This window comes from Lepidochelys kempii, chromosome 7 (assembly GCF_965140285.1).
Source record: "Lepidochelys kempii isolate rLepKem1 chromosome 7, rLepKem1.hap1, whole genome shotgun sequence".
NCBI lineage: Eukaryota > Metazoa > Chordata > Testudines > Cheloniidae > Lepidochelys > Lepidochelys kempii.
This window is the reverse complement of record NC_136386.1, coordinates 91,061,239-91,081,855: the sequence shown is the minus strand read 5'-3', so window position 1 is coordinate 91,081,855 and position 20,617 is coordinate 91,061,239. Positions and strand designations below refer to the sequence as shown.

Genomic DNA, 20,617 nt, shown 5'->3' with positions numbered 1-20,617 from the left:
GAGAAAGGGAGTTAATAACCGAAGTCCACATCCTGCTGGGATGTAAATAGGATGCTATGGTATACCAGCTTGCATTCCTTCACCTACCTACAGTTGTGCCCTCTGAATGGGCAACATAGTACAGCTGCTTTTGTTCCGTTTTATTCATGGCAAAGTAGAGAACTGCTGGAATGTCATATTTACCCATCTCATCAAAACTACAGAGAGGAAACACAAAAGGCTTACATACATTAATTACCATAGTTTCAACTACATTAGAATGCACATTAGTAAATCTCAAGTTTGTTAGCTAAGTAAAACAGAAACTGTTCAATGTCCTCCCTGTGGAAGGAAAAGGCCGGGGTAGGGAGCGTCGAATCGTGGAGGTCAACGAATGGCTACGCAGGTGGTGTCGGAGAGAAGGCTTTGGATTCTTTGACCATGGGATGGTGTTCCATGAAGGAGGAGTGCTGGGCAGAGACGGGCTCCGCCTAACGAAGAGAGGGAAGAGCATCTTTGTGAGCAGGCTGGCTAACCTAGTGAGGAGGGCTTTAAACTAGGTTCACCGGGGGAAGGAGACCAAAGCCCTGAGGTAAGTGGGAAAGCAGGATACCGGGAGGAAGCACAGGCAGGAATGTCTGTGAGGGGAGGGCTCCTACCTCATACTGAGAATGGGGGGCGATCAGCAGGTTATCTCAAGTGCCTATATACAAATGCACAAAGCCTTGGAAACAAGCAGGGAGAACTGGAGGTCCTGGTGATGTCAAGGAATTATGACGTGATTGGAATAACAGAGACTTGGTGGGATAACTCACATGACTGGAGTACTGTCATGGATGGATATAAGCTGTTCAGGAAGGACAGGCAGGGCAGAAAAGGTGGGGGAGTTGCATTGTTTGTAAGGGAGCAGTATGACTGCTCAGAGCTCCGGTATGAAACTGCAGAAAAACCTGAGTGTCTCTGGATTAAGTTTAGAAGCGTGAGCAACAAGGGTGATGTAGTGGTGGAAGTCTGCTATAGACCACCGGACCAGGGGGATGAGGTGGATGAGGCTTTCTTCCGGCAACTTGCAGAAGCTACTAGATCGCACGCCCTGGTTCTCATGGGTGACTTTAATTTTCCTGATATCTGCTGGGAGAGCAATACAGCAGTGCACAGACAATCCAGGAAGTTTTTGGAAAATGTAGGGGACAATTTCCTGGTGCAAGTGCTAGAGGAACCAACTGGGGGGGGGGAGCTTTTCTTGACCTGCTGCTCACAAACCGGGAAGAATTAGTGGGGGAAGCAAAAGTGGATGGGAATCTGGGAGGCAGTGACCATGAGTTGGTCGAGTTCAGGATCCTGACACAGGGAAGAAAGGTAAGCAGCAGAATACGGACCCTGGACTTCAGGAAAGCAGACTTCGACTCCCTCAGGGAACAGATGGGTAAGATCCCCTGGGGGAATAACATGAATGGGAAAGGAGTCCAGGAGAGCTGGCTGTATTTCAAAGAATCCCTATTGAGGTTACAGGGACAAACCATCCCGATGTGTCGAAAGGATAGTAAATATGGCAGGCGACCAGCTTGGCTTAACAGTGAAATCCTTGCAGATCTTAAACATAAAAAAGAAGCTTACAAGAAGTGGAAGATTGGACAAATGACCAGGGAAGAGTATGAAAATATTGCTCGGGCATGTAGGAATGAAATCAGGAGGGCCAAATTGCACCTGGAGCTGCAGCTAGCAAGAGATGTTAAGAGTAACAAGAAGGGTTTCTTCAGGTATGTTGGCAACAAGAAGAAAGCCAAGGAAAGTGTGGGCCCCTTACTGAACGAGGGAGGCAACCTAGTGACAGAGGATGTGGAAAAAGCTAATGTACTCAATGCTCTTTTTGCCTCTGTCTTCACGAACAAGGTCAGCTCCCAGACTGCTGCGCTGGGCATCACAGCATGGGGAGTAGGTGGCCAGCCCTCTGTGGAGAAAGAGGTGGTTAGGGACTATTTAGAAAAGCTGGACGTGCACAAGTCCAGGGGGCTGGACGCGTTGCATCCGAGAGTGCTAAAGGAATTGGCGGCTGTGATTGCAGAGCCATTGGCCATTATCTTTGAAAACTCGTGGCGAACGGGGGAAGTCCCGGATGACTGGAAAAAGGCTAATGTAGTGCCAATCTTTAAAAAAGGGAAGAAAGAGGATCCTGGGAACTACAGGCCAGTCAGTCTCACCTCAGTCCCCAGAAAAATCATGGAGCAGGTCCTCAAGGAATCAATCCTGAAGCACTTACACGAGAGGAAAATGATCAGGAACAGTCAGCATGGATTCACCAAGGGAAGGTCATGCCTGACTAATCTAATCCCCTTCTATGATGAGATTACTGGTTCTGTGGATGAAGGGAAAGCAGTGGATGTATTGTTTCTTGACTTTAGCAAAGCTTTTGACACGGTCTCCCACAGTATTCTTGTCAGCAAGTTAAGGAAGTATGGGCTGGATGAATGCATTATAAGGTGGGTAGAAAGTTGGCTAGATTGTCGGGCTCAATGGGTAGTGATCAATAGCTCCATGTCTAGTTGGCAGCCGGTATCGAGTGGAGTGCCCCAAGGGTCGGTCCTGGGGCTGGTTTTGTTCAATATCTTCATAAATGATCTGGAGGATGGTGTGGATTGCACTCTCAGCAAATTTGCGGATGATACTAAACTAGGAGGAGTGGTAGATATGCTGGAGGGCAGGGATAGGATACAGAGGGACCTAGACAAATTGGAGGATTGGGCCAAAAGAAATCTGATGAGGTTCAACAAGGATAAGTGCAGGGTCCTGCACTTAGGACGGAAGAATCCCATGCACCGCTACAGACTAGGGACTGAAAGGCTAGGCAGCAGTTCCGCAGAAAAGGACCTAGGGGTGACAGTGTAAGCATGATATGAGTCAACAGTGTGCCCTTGTTGCCAAGAAGGCCAATGGCATTTTGGGATGTATAAGTAGGGGCATAGCCAGCAGATTGAGGGACGTGATCGTTCCCCTCTATTCGACATTGGTGAGGCCTCATCTGGAGTACTGTGTCCAGTTTTGGGCCCCACACTACAAGAAGGATGTGGATAAATTGGAGAGAGTCTAGCGAAGGGCAAAAAAAATGATTAGGGGTCTGGAACACATGACTTATGAGGAGAGGCTGAGGGAACTGGGATTGTTTAGTCTGCAGAAGAGAAGAATGAGGGGGGATTTGATAGCTGCTTTCAACTACCTGAGAGGTGGTTCCAAAGAGGATGGTTCTAGACTATTCTCAGTGGTAGAAGATGACAGGACAAGGAATAATGGTCTCAAGTTGCAGTGGGGGAGGTTTAGGTTGGCTATTAGGAAAAACTTTTTCAGTAGGAGGGTGGTGAAACACTGGAATGCGTTACCTAGGGAGGTGGTGGAATCTCCTTCCTTAGATATTTTTAAGGTCAGGCTTGACAAAGCCCTGGCTGGGATGATTTAGTTGGGGATTGATCCTGCTTTGAGCAGGGGATTGGACTAGATGACTTCCTGAGGTCCCTTCCAACCCTGATATTCTATGATTCTATGACTAAGTCAAACCATTTAGAGGTTTGGGTTCTTGGCCTCACTTCAGAAAGTAAGGCAGCTCTGTCTCCAGAGATCAAGGCAGAAGCATTTCAGCTCAGGAGACCTGAGATTAGTGCAATGTGCCAAAGCACCAAGCCATGGGCCTTTCCCCATGCCCATGAGGAGCTACAGACAGGAGAACCCTTCAGTCTCATACCAGTTTTGATACTTTGACTCTGAATAGGTGGTTTTTTCTCTCATTTGCTCCATTGCCATTGGTTGTCCATGCCACTTTATCCTGACTCTCTCCTATCACTGCAGCCCTTCAGCTGCTCAATCTCACTGTCACTGTCCATTATGCTTCTTATCTTCCTTTTCTTCCTCCTCCCCTAACTCACTTCAGTATCCACCTCCCTTTAACCACACCCTTCCCTTACACCTTCAGTCCCTCCCCACCATTCCTCTCCCGCACTTCAGCCCCAATGGGTGCCCTGTGTCTTTTTATCATACTGCTTGTCATTATAGGCCCCCTCCCACTTTTGGGTCACTACCAATCTGTGCTAGGTATCAGCTAATAATGTGAAAGGGAAAGATTCCCCTATCCCATTATCTATCCCCCAGCCCAGCCAGTCACCAAGGACCCAGCCAGTTCCATTTTTAGTAGTTCTAAATAATTCACTCTACCTGAATTCCCAGAACTTTTGTTGGTCAGGTTTAAGTGTCTTGTGTTTTGTAGACCAAGTGTTCCCTCTGCTGTTTCCCAACCAAACATCAAAGCCTGCATCTGCTAGCACGAAGCCCAGGCTGTTGTTGTCCAGGTTTGAAATCCAGTGAGTAGCATCTCCTAGGACTGGATGTTGCAAAAACACTACTGGCTTTTGCCCTGAAAAGGAAGAACATTTTATTAGGGTACGGCAGTAGCTCCACAGTAGTGAAGGTTGTGTTACAGAGTTTGCTTTAACAGGACCTTATTTTGTAAAAGTCTCATTGAAATGGCAAAAATCAAAACATAGAATAAAATTGGGGCATGACTGGGTTTTTCATGCTGATTTGATGAAAAGTGGATCGATAGAGAAAGAATAATAAGGTCAAAGGTCACCTCTTTTGGCAATTTCCCACTGGACTGTGTCACTTTTTGCACGCCTTTTGCAAGAAATCTAAAGCTCTGGGATCTGTTCTTTGCCCACATTGTGACTCCTCATGTGCAGATTCCAAGAATAGGAGTTATACATTGGTACTTTCTGTCTGTGGAGTATTTTAGAGCTTTGGCATCTGAATGGCATATTTGTGTGACTTACAGAGGGGCAACAATGTATTAGTCTCTAAGGTGCCACAAGTACTCCTTTTCTTTTTGCAGATACAAACTAACACGGCTGCTACTCTAAAACAAATGTTGAGAGCCTCTCCCCAAATATGCCTGTAATCTAGGTGAAAGGTCCTTGAGTGGGGCAAGAGGAGACCTGGGGTTCAAATCTCATCTATTTTAACTGCAGGTGAAATTCCTGTGTGTTACAGAGTGGCTGGCTCCTATAAATGAGCTATGTTGGAACTTCTGGTTACAGAGAAATTGCATGTTGTTTGTGTAATAAACCAGCTACCAGAAGGTGTGCTACTGAGGCAAGAGAGCCTGTCATGGAGTTCTTCGGGTATCTGAAAGGACGAACTGAGGCAGGCTCACCTGGATTACTGAAGGGCACTCCAGGTGGGGCTGCCTTATCACACCATGCCACGAAACCCAAATTAGAAGACAGTCAGGAAGGAGTCTGGAGATCTAGAACCCAGATCTCTAATTAATGTGACAAACCCAACTGCATCACACTGCCACTCAGAGTGATTAAACCAGGTTGGATTATCTTTTTTCCAACCTGTGTAAACTACAGACCTTTTCCCAAAGCCAGGGATAGAACACAGGAGGCTACTGCTGACTAGTAAACAGTTATGTAAATCACTGGGAAAGTGTGTGTCAAATCCTCCTTCACTGGCTAGTCTCCAAAAGGTGGGGGCAGTTACTGCTGGAGCTCAACAGTAAAAGTCTAAAATACGGATTGGAAGGCCTAGCCCTTCACACCCTGCTGCTGATCTATGTGGGAGGATGGCATTTTTGCATGTGAATCACATAGTGTAAAGATCTCTTTAAAATAGATCTTTGTACTTGAAAATGTGAGTAATCTGTAAATTAAAGTGTGACTCACCAATTGAAATGTGTATGTTGTCACACACTTTGCTTATGTAACCCATTGCTCAGTGTGTCCTCTGTGATTCTCTGGACCCAATCCATAGACCAGTGATCACCAGCCGGTCGATTGTGATTAACTAGTCGATCCTAGAGGAACTTCCAGGCAATCACAATCTCCGGCGGCACAGTGGGGCTGCTGCTAAGACAGGCTCCCATGCTGCTCCCAGGAGCGGTCAGCCAGCGCGGCCCCAAGGAAAGGGTCTCCCTCTGTGCGCTGCTCCTGCCTGCAAGCATCACCCCCACAGTTCCCATTGGCCAGGAACGGGGAGCTGTGGCCAATGGGAGCTGGGGGGGCAGTGCTTGTAGAGAGGGGCAGCACACAGAGCCACATGCTACCCACCCCCATTTCCCCCCTCCCCAGGGCCACAGGGGTACGTTGGTCCCTTCTGGGAGCGGTGTGGGGCTCGCGTAGGCAGGGAGTCTGCCTTAGCAGCAGCCACGCTGCACAACTGGGAGCCACCAGAGGTAAATACTGCCCGGTGGGAGGCCGCATCCCAACCCCCAGCACTGTACCCCCTCCTGCACCCCAACACTCTGCCCCAGCCCGGAGCCCCCTCCTGCACCCAAACTCCCTCCCAGAGCTTGCACCTCTCACCCACTTTTGCACCCCAACCCTCTGCTCCAGGCTCAGCCCAAAGCCCCCTCCCACACTGCAAACCCCTTGGCCCCAGCCCAGAACCCATACTCCCTCCCCCTACCCCAGCCTGATGAAAGTGAGTGAGGGTGGGAGACAGCAAGTGACGGGGAGGGGGGGAGATGTAGTGGATGGGGTGGGCTTTGGGGAAGGGGTGGGGCCTAGGGGAAGGGGTGGGATAGATCCTGGGTTGCCCTTAAATTCAAAAAGTGACCTTGGGCGTAAAAAGGTTGGAGACTGCTGCCATAGAGAATGCAATTCTGTGTTAGCTCTCAGCCTTGCTCTTTAGTACAAGCTAAAGACTCATGCTTTTAGCAGTGGAGGTTATCAGTTCTACGCCAAGTTTTGGTCAAGATGGTGTCTATATCCCTTATTAGCATCTTTGAAGGTTGAAAACTATGTTTCATGGTGGCAAAGAAATGGGCAGAAATTGTATTGCAGCTGCATTTACTCGAGTGCAATTTAGGGGACTGTTTTTTAGAAACTTGGACCACCAAGCCTTCCTTACTTCATACAAATAACTCATACCTGTGTTCCCACTGTTCTTCCCACCAGGAATTCTGTTAACGCTAAGGATATATCCATCTTCTGTTGTAACTTCATATTCCTCACTGGGGTATCCATGGTACCTGATGATTTCAGTCTGCAGGGAGCCAAATAAAGGTTTGTTTATACATATATCCATTTTTCACATTGTGTGCGCACTGAGGTCTCTTGAAGGAAACATTGGTCCCAATCCACATGTCCACTTGAGCTCTTGCTCAACACAGGAGGCACAGGAAGAAGGTGCCACCTTTGTGCTCTTCCAGGTCCCAGGGCTGCTGAGGACTGGTTCATTTACCAAGAGTTATAATTATGTGAGCTGGTAATGGCCCGAAAGCGATCACTGAAGCACAGCAAAGCTCTGAGCCCTCCCTTTAACCCCGGGGGAAACAGATGGCCAGGAAGGGCTGTTGATGCAATATGCTGTAACATCACCATAGAAGGCACCTGTGATTCACCTGGGTAGTGCAGCCTCTACACCAGGGGTCACTAACCGGTAGATTGCAATTGACTGGTCAATCCTAGAGGATCTCCCAGTCGATTGCGATCTCCGGCGGCACAGCGGGGCTTCCGCTAAGACAGGCTTCCTGTCTGCTCTGGCCCCACACTGCTCCTGGAAGTGGCCAGCGCAACCCTGAAGCCCCAGGGATCGGGCGCAGGGCAGGATTCTCCCTCCGTGCACTGCTCCTGCCTGCAAGCACTGCCCCCGCAGCTCCCATTGGCCGGGAATGGGGAGCTGTGGCCAATGGGAGCTGCAGGGGCGGTGCTTGCAGAGAGGGGCAGCATGTGGAGCCCACCCCGTCCCTCTGGGGCCACAGGGCTGTGTTGGCCCCTTCTGGGAGTGGCATGGGGTTGGGGTAGGCAGGGAGCCTGTCTTAGAGGCAGCCACGCTGCACCACCGACTGGGAGTCGCCAGAGGTAAGTGCTGCCTGGTGGGAGGCCGCATCCCAACTCCCAGCCCTGAGCCCCCTCCTGGATAACCCTGAACCCCCTCCTGCACCCCAAGCCCCAGCCCTGACTCCCCTCCCAGAGCCAGCACCCTACCCCCTCCTGTACCCCAACACTCTGCCTCAGCCCTGACCCCCCCTCCCAGAGCCAGGACCCTGTACCCCTCCTGCACCCCAACACTCTGCTCCAGCCAGGAGCACCCAAACTCCTCCCCAGAGCTGCACCGCTCACCTACTCCTCCACCCCAACCCCCTGCCCCAGGCTCAGCCCAGAGCCCCCTCCCACACTGCAAACCCCTCAGCCCCAGCCCAGAGCCCACACCCCCTCCTGAACCCAAACCCCCACCCCCTATCCAAGCCCAGTGAAAGTGAGTGAGGGTGGGGGAGAGCAGTGATGGGGGGGATAGAGTGGGTGGGGCAGGTCTTTGAGGAAGGAGGGACCTCAGGGAAGGGGCGGGGTAGATCCTGGGTTGCCCTTAAATTCAGAAAGTGATCTTGGGTGTAAAAAAATTGGAGAGCACTGCTTTACACTGTGTAATAGTCAGATTTCAATGCTGCATCCCTAAAAATGATAAAGAATTACAAGCCATTCTAAATTTCTGGGATTAGATCATCAGTTAAATTCAAACATCAAAATCAAGAAACTTGATTATATATATCTACTGTATTTTAGATTTTTCAGGAGTAGTCATCACCATAGTGCTGGTATCTAAGTACGGAGTGGATTAGGGAGTTGGCTAAGCCCTGGTCTACACTAGGACTTTAGGTCGAATTTAGCAGCGTTAAATCGATGTAAACCTGCACCCGTCCACACAATGAAGCCCTTTATTTCGACTTAAAGGGCTCTTAAAATTGATTTCCTTACTCCACCCCCTGACGAGTGGATTAGCGCTTAAATCGGCCTTGCCGGGTCGAATTTGGGGTACTGTGGACACAATTCGACGGTATTGGCCTCTGGGAGCTATCCCAGCGTGCTCTATTGTGACCGCTCTGGACAGCACTCTCAACTCAGATGCACTGGTCAGGTAGACAGGAAAAGAACTGCGAACTTTTGAATCTCATTTCCTGTTTGGCCAGCGTGGCAAGCTGCAGGTGACCATGCAGCGCTCATCAGCAGAGGTGACCATGATGGAGTCCCAGAATCACAAAAGAGCTCCAGCATGGACTGAACGGGAGGTATGGGATCTGATCGCTGTATGGGGAGAGGAATCCGTGCTAGCAGAACTCCGTTCCAGTTTTTGAAATGCCAAAACCTTTGTCAAAATCTCCCAGGGCATGAAGGACAGAGGCCATAACAGGGACCCGAAGCAGTGCCACGTGAAACTTAAGGAGCTGAGGAAAGCCTACCAGAAAACCAAAGAGGCGAATGGCCGCTCCGGGTCAGAGCCCCAAACATGCCGCTTCTATGATGAGCTGCATGCCATTTTAGGGGGTTCAGCCACCACTACCCCAGCCATGTTGTTTGACTCCTTCAATGGAGATGGAGGCAACACGGAAGCAGGTTTTGGGGACGAAGAAGATGATGATGATGAGGTTATAGATAGCTCACAGCAAGCAAGCGGAGAAACCGGTTTTCCCGACAGCCAGAAACTGTTTCTCACCCTGGACCTGGAGCCAGTATCCCCCAAACCCACCCAAGGCTGCCTCCTGGAGCCGGCAGGCGGAGAAGGGACCTCCGGTGAGTGTACCTTTTAAAATACTATACATGGTTTAAAAGCAAGCATGTGAAAGGATTACTTTGCCCTGGCATTCGCGACTCTCCTGGATGTACTCCCAAAGCCTTTGCAAAAGGTTTCTGGGGAGGGTAGCCTTATTGTGTCCTTCACTTTACCACTCCAGGCCAGTAACACGTACTCGGGAATCATTGTACAACAAAGAATTGCAGTGTATGTTTGCTGGCGTTCAAACAACATCTGTTCTTTATCTCTCTGTGTTATCCTCAGGAGAGTGAGATATCATTCATGGTCACCTGGTTGAAATAGGGTGCTTTTCTTCAGGGGACACTCAGAGGAGCCCGTTCCTGCTGGGCTGTTTGCCTATGGCTGAACAGAAATGTTCCCCGCTGTTAGCCACGAAGAGGGGGGAGGGGGTAGCCACACGGTGAGGGAAGGCAAAATGTGACCTTGTAACGGAAGCACATGTGCTATGTATGTAATGTTAACAGCAAGGTTTACCCTGAAAGACTGTAGCCATTGTTTTATAAAATGTGTCTTTTTAAATACCGCTGTCCCTTTTTTTTCTCCACCAGCTGCATGTGTTTCAATGATCACAGGATCTTCTCCTTCCCAGAGGCTAGTGAAGATTAGAAAGAAAAAAAATGCACTCGTGATGAAATGTTCTCTGAGCTCATGCTGTCCTCCCACACTGACAGAGCACAGACGAATGCGTGGAGGCAAATAATGTCAGAGTGCAGGAAAGCACAAAATGACTGGGAGGAGAGGTGGCGAGCTGAAGAGAGTAAGTGGCGGGCTGAAGACAGGGCTGAAGCTCAAATGTGGCGGCAGCGTGATGAGAGGAGGCAGGATTCAATGCTGAGGCTGCTGGAGGATCAAACCAATATGCTCCAGTGTATGGTTGAGCTGCAGCAAAGGCAGCTGGAGCACAGACTGCCACTACAGCCCCTGTGTAACCAACCGCCCTCCTCCCCAAGTTCCATAGCCTCCACACCCAGACGCCCAAGAACGCGGTGGGGGGGCCACCAGCCAACCAGCCACTCCACCACAGAGAATTGCCCAAAAAGAAGGCGGCTGGCATTCAATACATTTTAAAGTTGTAAACTTTTAAAGTGCTGTGTGGCATTTTCCTTCCCTCCTCCACCACCCGTCCTGGGCTACCTTGGTAGTCATCCCCCTATTTGTTTGATGAATGAATAAAGAATTCATGAATGTGAAGCAACAATGACTTTATTGCCTCTGCAAGTGGTGATCAAAAGGGAGAGGGGAGGGTGGTTAGCTTACAGGGAAGTAGAGTGAACCAAGGAGTGGGGGTTTCATCAAGGAGAAACAAACAGAACTTTCACACCGTAGCCTGGCCAGTCATGAAACTGGTTTTCAAAGCTTCTCTGATGCGTACCGCGTCCTCCTGTGCTCTTCTAACCGCCCTGGTGTCTGGCTGCGTGTAACCAGCAGCCAGACGATTTGCCTAAACCTCCCACCCCACCATAAAGGTCCCCCCCTTACTCTCACAGATATTGTGGAGCACACAGCAAGCAGTAATAACAGTGGGAATATTGGTTTCGCTGAGGTCTAAGCGAGTCAGTAAGCTGCGCCAGCGCGCCTTTAAACGTCCAAATGCACATTCTACCACCATTCTGCACTTGCTCAGCCTGTAGTTGAACAGCTCCTGACTACTGTCCAGGCTGCCTGTGTACGGCTTCATGAGCCATGGTATTTAGGGGTAGGCTGGGTCCCCAAGGATACATATAGGCATTTCAACATCCCCAACAGTTATATTCTGGTCTGGGAAGAAAGTCCCTTCCTGCAGCTTTTGAAACAGACCAGAGTTCCTGAAGATGCGAGCGTCATGTACCTTTCCCGGCCATCCCACGTTGATGTTGGTGAAACGTCCTGTGTGATCCACCAGAGCTTCCAGCACTATTGAAAAGTACCCCTTGCAGTTTATGTACTCGCCGGCTTGGTGCTCCGATGCCAAGATAGGGATATGGGTTCTGTCTATGGCCCCACCAGTTAGGGAATCCCATTGCAGCAAAGCCATCCTCTATGACATGCACATTTCCCAGGGTCACTACCCTTGATATCAGCAGATCTTTGATTGCGTGGGCTAGTTGCATCACAGCAGCCCCCACAGTAGATTTGCCCACTCCAAATTGATTCCCAACTGACCGGTAGCTGTCTGGCGTTGCAAGCTTCCACACGGCTATCGCCACTTGCTTCTCAGCTGTGAGTGCTGCTCTCATCTTGGTATTCATGCGCTTTAGGGCAGGGGAAAGCAAGTCACAAAGTTCCATGAAAGTGCCCTTACGCATGCGAAAGTTTCGCAGCCACTGGGAATCGTCCCAGACCTGCAACACTATGCCATCCCACCAGTCTGTGCTTGTTTCCCGAGCCCAGAATCAGCATTCCACAGCATGAACCTGCCCCATTAGCACCATGATGCATGCATTGGCAGGGCCTATGCTTTCAGAGAAATCTGTGTCCATGTCCTGATCACTCACGTGACCGCGCTGACGTTGTCTCCTCGCCCGGTATCGCTCTGCCAGGTTCTGGTGCTGCATATACTGCTGGATAATGCGTGTGGTGTTTAATGTGCTCCTAATTGCCAAAGTGAGCTGAGCGGCCTCCATGATTGCCTTGGTATGGCGTCCGCACAGGAAAAAGGTGCGGAACGATTGTCTGCCGTTGCTCTGACAGAGGGAGGGGCGACTGACGACACGGCTTACAGGGTTGGCTTCAGGGAGCTAAAATCAACAAAGGGGATGGCTTTACATCAAGGAGTATTTCAGGCAGGACTTCACGGAGGGTTCCAATAAGAAATGGTGCACCTAAGTTATTGTTCTTATTGGAACAAGGAGGTTAGTCTGGCCTCTGATTGATACATGGCTAGATTTACCTCGCTGCACCTTCTCTGTGAGTGACTACCGTGTGACCTATAGGAATGAGTCCCCTAGACAGGGGACGGGGGGAAGCAAATGAGTACAAAACAAATCTGGTCTATTCTTGTTTTGATCCACTCCATCTATGTTTTACATCTTTGGCTGGCAGCAGATGGTGCAGAAGGATTGCATGCCATCTACATCTCATGGCTCCTCGGCAGAAGATGGTACAATATGACTGCTAGCCATCCTCATCTCTTGCCTGCCTGGCAGAAGATGGTACAATACGACTGCTAGCTATTCTCATCTCTTACCTGCCCAGCAGAAGATGGTACAGTATGACTGCTAGCAATCCGTATCGCCTGCCTGCTCACCATAAGACGGTTCAATAGGACTGACTGCAGGACTAAAGAGAATGACCTGGTCAAGTCACTCCAAATTTAGTCTCTGCACCCATGTCTGCCCAGGTGCTCCTGGCCGACGTGGCCAGGAACACCTCGGACATGACGATGACGGCTACCAGTCGTATTGCACCATCTGCTGCCACAAGGCAATGGGTTGCTACTGCTGTATAGCAATGCAGTACCACGTCTGCCAGCACCCAGGAGACATACGGTGACGGTTACCTGAGCAGGCTCCATGCTTGCCGTGGTATGGCGTCTGCACAGGTAACTCAGGAAAAAAGGCGCAAAACGATTGTCTGCCCTTGCTTTCACGGAAGGAGGGAGGGAACGGGGGCCTGACGATATGTACCCAGAACCACCCACGACAATGTTTTAGCCCCATCAGGCAATGGGATCTCAACCCAGAATTCCAATGGGCAGCAGAGACTGCGGGAACTGTGGGATAGCCACCCACAGTGCAACGCTCTGGAAGTCGACTCTAGCCTCGGTACTGTGGAAGCACTCCACCGAGTTAATGCACTTAATGCACTTAGAGCATTTTCTTTGGGGACACACACACTCGAATATATAAAACCAATTTCTAAAAAACCGACTTCTATAAATTCGACCTAATTCCGTAGTGTAGACATACCCTAAGGATTAAACGATACAGCTGGTTGAATAGAATTAGACTAATATGTTCTTTTCTGATTAATTTCAACCTTTTGGACATCTGAATCCTTTTTGTGGTATTTGGTCAGCGTCAGAGATGGTCCAATACTAGTCAGCTCATATATTTTGATTATTTATGAAATTGGTCAAGTGATATATTCACCAGATACCTTTTTCTACGATTTGACTGCATCTATTGAACATTCAGCAAGCTATTTGCAGAAATGCTGCCAGCCTAAGATGTAAAAGATAGCTGGAGTGGATCGAAACTATGGCCATGAAAAAAGAAATAGACCAGATTTGTTTTGTATTCATTTGCTCTCCTCTCCCTCCCTCCGTGAAATCAACGGCCGACAATTGTTCCGGTGAGGTCTGTCAGGGGCACCTTGAAAAGTTTAATGGAGATTCAGTCCTGTCTCAAATACTGGGGGAAGGGATAGCTCAGTGGGTTGAGCATTGTCCTGCTAAACCCAGGGTTTTGAGTTCAATCCTTGAGGTGGCCATTCTGTGTGACAGTTGTTTTTGTTTCTCCTTGATGAAAAGCCACCCCCTTTGTTGATTTTAATTCCCTGTAAGCCATGTCATCAGTCGCCCCTCCCTCCATCAGAGTAATGGCAGACAATCGTTCTGCACCTTTTTTCCGTGCAGATGCCATATCATGGCAAGAATGGAGCACGCTCAGATCACTCTGGCAATTATGAGCACATTAAACACCACACGCATTATCCAGCAGTATATGCAGCACCAGAACCTGCCAACGTGAAACCGGGCGAGTAGGCAACACCAGCGCAGTGACAAGAGTGATGAGGACATGGACACAGACTTCTCTCAAAGCACAGGCCCTCGCAATGTGGGCATCATGGTGCTAATGGGGCAGATTCATGCCGTGGAACGTCAATTCTGAGCCTGGGAAACAAGCACGGACTGGTGGGACGGCATTGTGTTGCAGGTCTGGGACAATTCCCAGTGGCTGCGAAATGTTCGCATGCATAAGGGCACTTTCATGGAACTTTGTGACTTGCTTTCCCCTGCCCTGAGGCACAATAATACCAAGATGAGAGCAGCCCTCTCAGTTGAGAAGCGAGTGGCAATAGCCTTGGGGGGGCTTACAATGCCAGACAGCTACCGGTCAGTTGGGAATCAATTTGGAGTGGGCAAATCTACTGTTGGGGCTGTTGTGCTGCAAGAAGCCAACGCAATCAAAGATCTGCTGATATCAAGGGTAGTGACCCTGGGAAATGTGCAGGTCATAGTGGATGGCTTTGCTGCAATGGGATTCCCTAACTGGTGGGGCCATAGACAGAACCCATATCCCTATCTTGGCATCGGAGCACCAAGCCAGCGAGTACATAAACTGCAAGGGGTACTTTTCAATAGTCCTGCAGTCACTGGTGGATCACAAGGGACATTTCACCAACGTCAGTGTGGGATGGCCAGGAAAGGTACATGACGCTCGCATCTTCAGGAACTTTGGTCTGTTTCAAAAGCTGCAGGAAGGGACTTTCTTCCCAGACCAGAAAATAACCATTGGGGATGTTGAAATGCCTATAGTTATGCTTCGGGACCCAGCCTACCCCTTAATGCCATGGCTCATGAAGCCGTACACAGGCAGCCTGGACAGTAGTCAGGAGCTGTTCAACTACAAGCTGAGCAAGTGCAGAATGGTGGTAGAATGTGCATTTGGACATTTAAAAGCGTGCTGGCACAGTTTACTGACTCGCTTAGACCTCAGCGAAACCAATATTCCCACTGTTATTACTGCTTGCTGTGTGCTCCACAATATCTGTGAGAGTAATGGGGAGATGTTTATGGCGGGGTGGGAGGTTTAGGCAAATCACCTGGCTGCTGGTTACACGCAGCCAGACACCAGGGTGGTTTGAAGAGCACAGGAGGGCGCGGTGCGCATCAGAGAAGCTTTGAAAACCAGTTTGATGACTGGCCAGGCTATGGTGTGAAAGTTCTGTTTGTTTCTCCTTGATGAAACCCCCACTCCTTGGTTCACTCTACTTCCCTGTAAGCTAACCACCCTCCCCTCTCCCTTTTGATCACCACTTGCAGAGGCAATAAAGTCATTGTTGCTTCACATTCATGAATTCTTTATTAATTCATCAAACAAATAGGGGGATAACTGCCAAGGTAGCCCAGGAGGGGTGAGGGAGGAGGGAAGGACAAGGCCACACTACACTTTAAAACTTAAAAACTTAAAAAATTTAAAACTTATTGAATGCCAGCCTTCTGTTGCTTGGGCAATCCTCTGGGGTGGAGTGGCTGGGTGGCCAGAGGCCACCCCACCGCGTTCTTGGGTGTCTGGGTGAGGAGCTATGGAACTTGAGGAGGAGGGTGGTTGGTTACACAGGGGCAGTCTGTGCTCCAGCTGCCTTTCGTGCAGCTCAACTGTACGCTGGAGCATACGTGCTGAGGCCTCCAGCAGCCTCAGCATTGAATCCTGCCTCCTCTCATCATGCTGCCGCCACCTTTCAGCTTCAGCCCTCTCTTCAGCCCGCCACCTCTCCTCGCGTTCATATTGTGCTTTCCTACACTCTGACATTGTCTGCCTCCACACATTCATCTGTACTCTGTCAGTGTGGGAGGACAGCATGAGGTCAGAGAACATTTCATCATGACTACGTTTTTTTTCACCTTCTAATCTTTGTTAGCCTCTGGGAAGGAGAAGATACTGTGATCCTTGAAACATATGCAGCTAGTAGAGAGAAAAAAAAGATACAGTGGTATTTAAAAAGACATTTTATAAAATAATGGGTACACTCTCTTTCATGGTAAACCTTGCTGTTAACATTACATACATAGCACATGTGCTTTCATTACAAGGTTGCATTTTGCCTCCCCCCACCGCGTGGCTAACCCCTCCCCCCACTGTGTGGCTAACAGCAGGGAACTTTTCTGTTCCACAGGCAAACAGCCCAGCAGGAACGAGCACCTCTGAATGTCCCCTTAAGAAAAGCACCCTATTTCAACCAGGTGACCGTGAATTATATCATTCTCCTGAGGAAAACACAGAGAGATAAAGAACGGATGTTGTCTGAATGCCAGCAAACATACGCTGCAATGCTTTGTTCTGCAATGATTCCCGAGTACGTGCTACTGGCCTGGCGTGGTAAAGTGTCCCACCATGGTGGATGGAATAAGGCTGCCCTCCCCAGAAACCTTTTGCAAAGGCTTTGGGAGTACATCCTGGAGAGCTTTATGGAGATGTCCCTGGAGGATTTCCACTCCATCCCCAGACAAGTTAACAGACTCTTCCAGTAGCTCTACTGGCCGCAAATGCCAGGGCAAATTAATCATTAAACATGCTTGCTTTTAAACCATGTATACTATTTAAAAAGGTACACTCACCAGAGGTCCCTTCTCCGCCTGGCGGGTCCAGGAGGCAGCCTTGGTAGGTTTGCGGGGTACTGGCTCCAGGTCCAGGGTGAGAAACAGTTCCTGGCTGTCGGGAAAACCGGTTTCTCCGCTTTCTTGCTGTGAGTTATCTTCCTCATCCCCAAATCCTGCTTCCATGTTGCCTCCCACTCCATTGATGGAGTCAAATCACAGGGTTGGGGTAGTGGTGGCTGAACCCCCTAAAATGGCATGCAGCTCATCATAGAAGCGGCATGTTTGGGGTTCTGACCCGGAGTGGCCATTTGCTTCTCTGGTAGGCTTGCCTCAGCTCCTTAATTTTCATGTGGCACTGCTTTGGGTCCCTGTTATGGCCTCTGTCCTTCATGCCCTGGGAGATTTTTACAAATGTTTTGGCATTTTGAAAACTGGAACGGAGTTCTGATAGCATGGATTTGTCTCCCCATACAGCGATCAGATCCCGTACCTCCCGTTCAGTCCATGCTGGAGCTCTTTTGCGATTCTGGGACTCCATCATGGTCACCTCTGCTGATGAGCTCTGCACTCACCTGCAGCTTGCCATGCTCGCCAAACAGGAAATGAGATTCAAAAGTTTGCGGGCCTTTTCTTGTCTACCTGGCCGGTGCATCTGAGTTGAGAGTGCTGTCCAGAGAGTTCACAATGGAGCACTCTGGGATAGCTCCTGGAGGCCAATACCGTCGAATTGCATCCACAGTACCCCAAATTCGACCCGGCAAGGCCAATTTCAGCGCTGATCCCCTTGTCAGGAGTGGAGTAAAGAAATCGATTTTAAGAGCCCTTTAAGTCAAAAAAAGTGGCTTTGTCGTGTGGAGGGGTGCAGGGTTAAATTGATTTAGCGCTGCTAAATTCGACCTCAACTCCTAGTGTAGACCAGGCCTAAATAACTGACTATGGCTTACAGCAGTATATGTTTGATCATATACATGGAGAGACTCCCACTGATTTCAGTAGGAGCTGGATCAGACCTTAAGCACACTGCTCATAGACAATGCGAATCAGTGGCAGAGCTGGGTACAGAATTTAGGAGTCTTGACTCCCAGTGCCCTAAAGCAGCTACTTGCCTGTTCTTTCAGCCAAAGGTGAGGTGGTAGCAGCACCAATCTAACATGCTGTCTTATTATGTGATTTTATGCAAGGTACATCTACTGTACACATGACCGTAGCTTGTACTCATTGTGAATTGGACTCAAACAACATTAATTTGGCATGCAGACCATTATCAGTGTTGTTGTATTAGTAATAATGCAATCCATACTTTAAAGAGAGAAAATTACATAACTTACAACATTCATAAAGCATTCTGGAACCACCGTGATCTTCTTTAGCATTTCTTCTCCATGTTTAGTGTTCCATCTTATGAGTTCTTCTGAATATCTAATTCCTTGGAACAAATATGCCAACATAATAAACAGCTGCATCTTGGGCCTGTGTGAAACAATTCATTTATCTGTTAATGGGAATGCTATGAACATACTGTAGCTCTCTGCTTTAAAAAAAATGATACTATTTACTTTTATAGCAAGAAAAAAGCCAATAGTCTGACTTAGAAGTAAATACCTGCACAAAGAACAGCTGATTTAGCTCCCTGGCCTGAGGGAATGTGTGAAAGCATAGGAGGTGGGTAAAGCTCGGGGTGAAAGTAAGTCCAATGACTTACCAGTACGCTGGGGCCACCTCTGGCCCCCAAAAGGGGCAGGGCCTAGGGTGGAAGGGACAGGGCTGAGGGGGTCAGAGCCAGCCCCAGACCACCCTGTAAGGTAAGTGCCCACCCCCAAGGGTAAGTGCCCCCTGCGGAAGTGGTGGGGCTCCAGCAGCTATTTAAAAGATGGGGCAGCAGAGGCAGCTGGAGCCACAGGCCCTTTAAATAGCCCCTGGAGCCCCCACTCCCCCAGGGCTCCGGGGGCTATTTAAAGGGCCTGCGGCTCCCCTGCGTCTACCGTCCTGGTCCTTTAAATAGCTCCCAGAACCCTGGAGTAGCAGCGGCGGGGCTCCGGTGGCTATTTAAAGGGCTGGGGCAGTAGAAGCAGGGGAGCCCCAGGCCCTTTAAATAGCCCCCGCAGTCCTTCTGCTTGGGGAGGCAGTAGTCCATCTCTTCTGTCTGTGGCCCTGCCCATATTCCACCCCTGCTCTGCCCAAGACCCTGCTCTGTCCAAGCCCTGTCCCTTCCCCACCGTCTCCCTCCTCTCTTCCCTCCCCCTCCTTTCTCACCCCCACTCACCACCTGCACATCCCCTTCCAACCAAATCCCTGAACCTAAGCCAATTATGTTTGAAAAAACCCTCCACTTTTCTGCAATTTCTTTGTAAAGAAAATGGAGCATGTTTTCCACTGTGCACCAGATGGTGTTTGTGAAGGCTGGAGATGCAGAAGGTACCTAATTAAAAGCACTAAACTTGGGAATAAAAAAAAGTCAGTCACAGGTTTTTTGATTTACCCTGATAGTTGACATGCAGGCAGCCTGCAAAATGGCCTTTTCAAGTGCCCAGAACCCCTCTGAATGATCCTGGGGAACTATAATGGTAAGCTGCAGTTAAAGCTAATTGAGAAACCTTTATCCTTGCTTCACACAATAAAACAAGGTGTCAGGCCTCACCTTCAGCTGGCATTTGCACCCTGATAGGAAGAAAATGGCTGGAATCAGACTGCAAAAGCTGCCACCTTATTTTCACTTCTTCACACAAACAAAGCTTGAGTGCTTCCTGTGTTTATTGTTTAAACAGCAGTAAGCACCTCAGGCAATGAATAAGAACTGCCAGGAGGAGTGGCTGCTGCAGCTAGAGATGAATCCTGGCAGTAAAATAAAGGTTAGCTGCTACTTTAATAACAGTAATACATGCTTAGCTCAAAGAACCAAGGCGGCAAAAAGTCCCACTGAGGCAGCATGGTTGTGCCAGCTTTATGTACCAGACCGGTAGATCCCATATCCCCATGGGTGAAGGAACCAAATCACCAGCCCCATTCTCATGAGAAACTGGCCACCAGGCAAATGTAATCTCCCATCCACTGAAAAGAGTTGAGTCTTATCCTATCAGTGCCGCCTTTCCTCACCGCCACCATGTCCCTCCTCCCTCTGCCCCACCTTCCTTACCTCCATACCTCCCTCCCCCCCAGGCTCCGGCCACTCAAGCTCTCTGCGCCTCCCCCAGCCCTGCCCATTGCAGAATTTGAACAAGTGAAAAAACCTAATTGGCACTGCTTACCTGTAGGAATGCTCTGAAAGGCTCTGGCCCTGGTGGAGGGGGCCTCCTGGCAGCCTCAGCTGCCAGTCCCACTTAGCTGGCCCTGGCTCGGAGGACAGGACAGCATAGGCTGCCTGCTGCTACAAGTGATCCAGCCCTCCCTGCAGAACACTGACTGACTGCACACGTAGGATAAGGCTGGCTGGCCTACCTGCGTCTTTGTCTAGTCCTCCCACCTCCTACTTTGAAAAGTGATGATGGGGTGGATCCCTGCTTCCCCTCCCCTTCTGGCAAGTTGCTCCAGCATCACACAGTGGGAAGAGGAGTCATCCCATAAAGTCCCAAATTGAAATTCTCCTCTGATCCAGGAGAAGTGCATACTGCATGAATGAAGCATAAAGGTTTTGGAATTGTAAAAAACACTTCGCAAAATTGCACTTCTAAGCATTTTCAAAGCACCTAACCAAAACCAATGAATTTACACGAACTCCTGTGAGGCAGGCAAGTATTATTATCCCTATTTTTTGGATGGAGAAACTGAGGCACATGCTAATTAAGTCCCCTATCTGCTGTCTTTTTAAATCAATGGAAAGAC

General features: G+C 49.3%; 1 protein-coding gene across 1 annotated transcript in view; it reads right to left on the bottom strand.

The window, feature by feature from the left end:
- The window catches only part of LOC140914873 (lysosomal acid lipase/cholesteryl ester hydrolase-like), a 37,050-nt gene extending 16,901 nt beyond the window's left edge, over positions 1-20,149 (bottom strand). The window contains 6 exon segments of the mRNA XM_073353773.1: positions 88-197; positions 4,180-4,378; positions 6,894-7,008; positions 18,127-18,268; positions 20,044-20,104; positions 20,107-20,149. Of these exon segments, the coding sequence (XP_073209874.1) occupies positions 88-197; positions 4,180-4,378; positions 6,894-7,008; positions 18,127-18,268; positions 20,044-20,104; positions 20,107-20,149 (670 nt within the window).
- Positions 20,150-20,617: the final 468 nt, after the last annotated feature.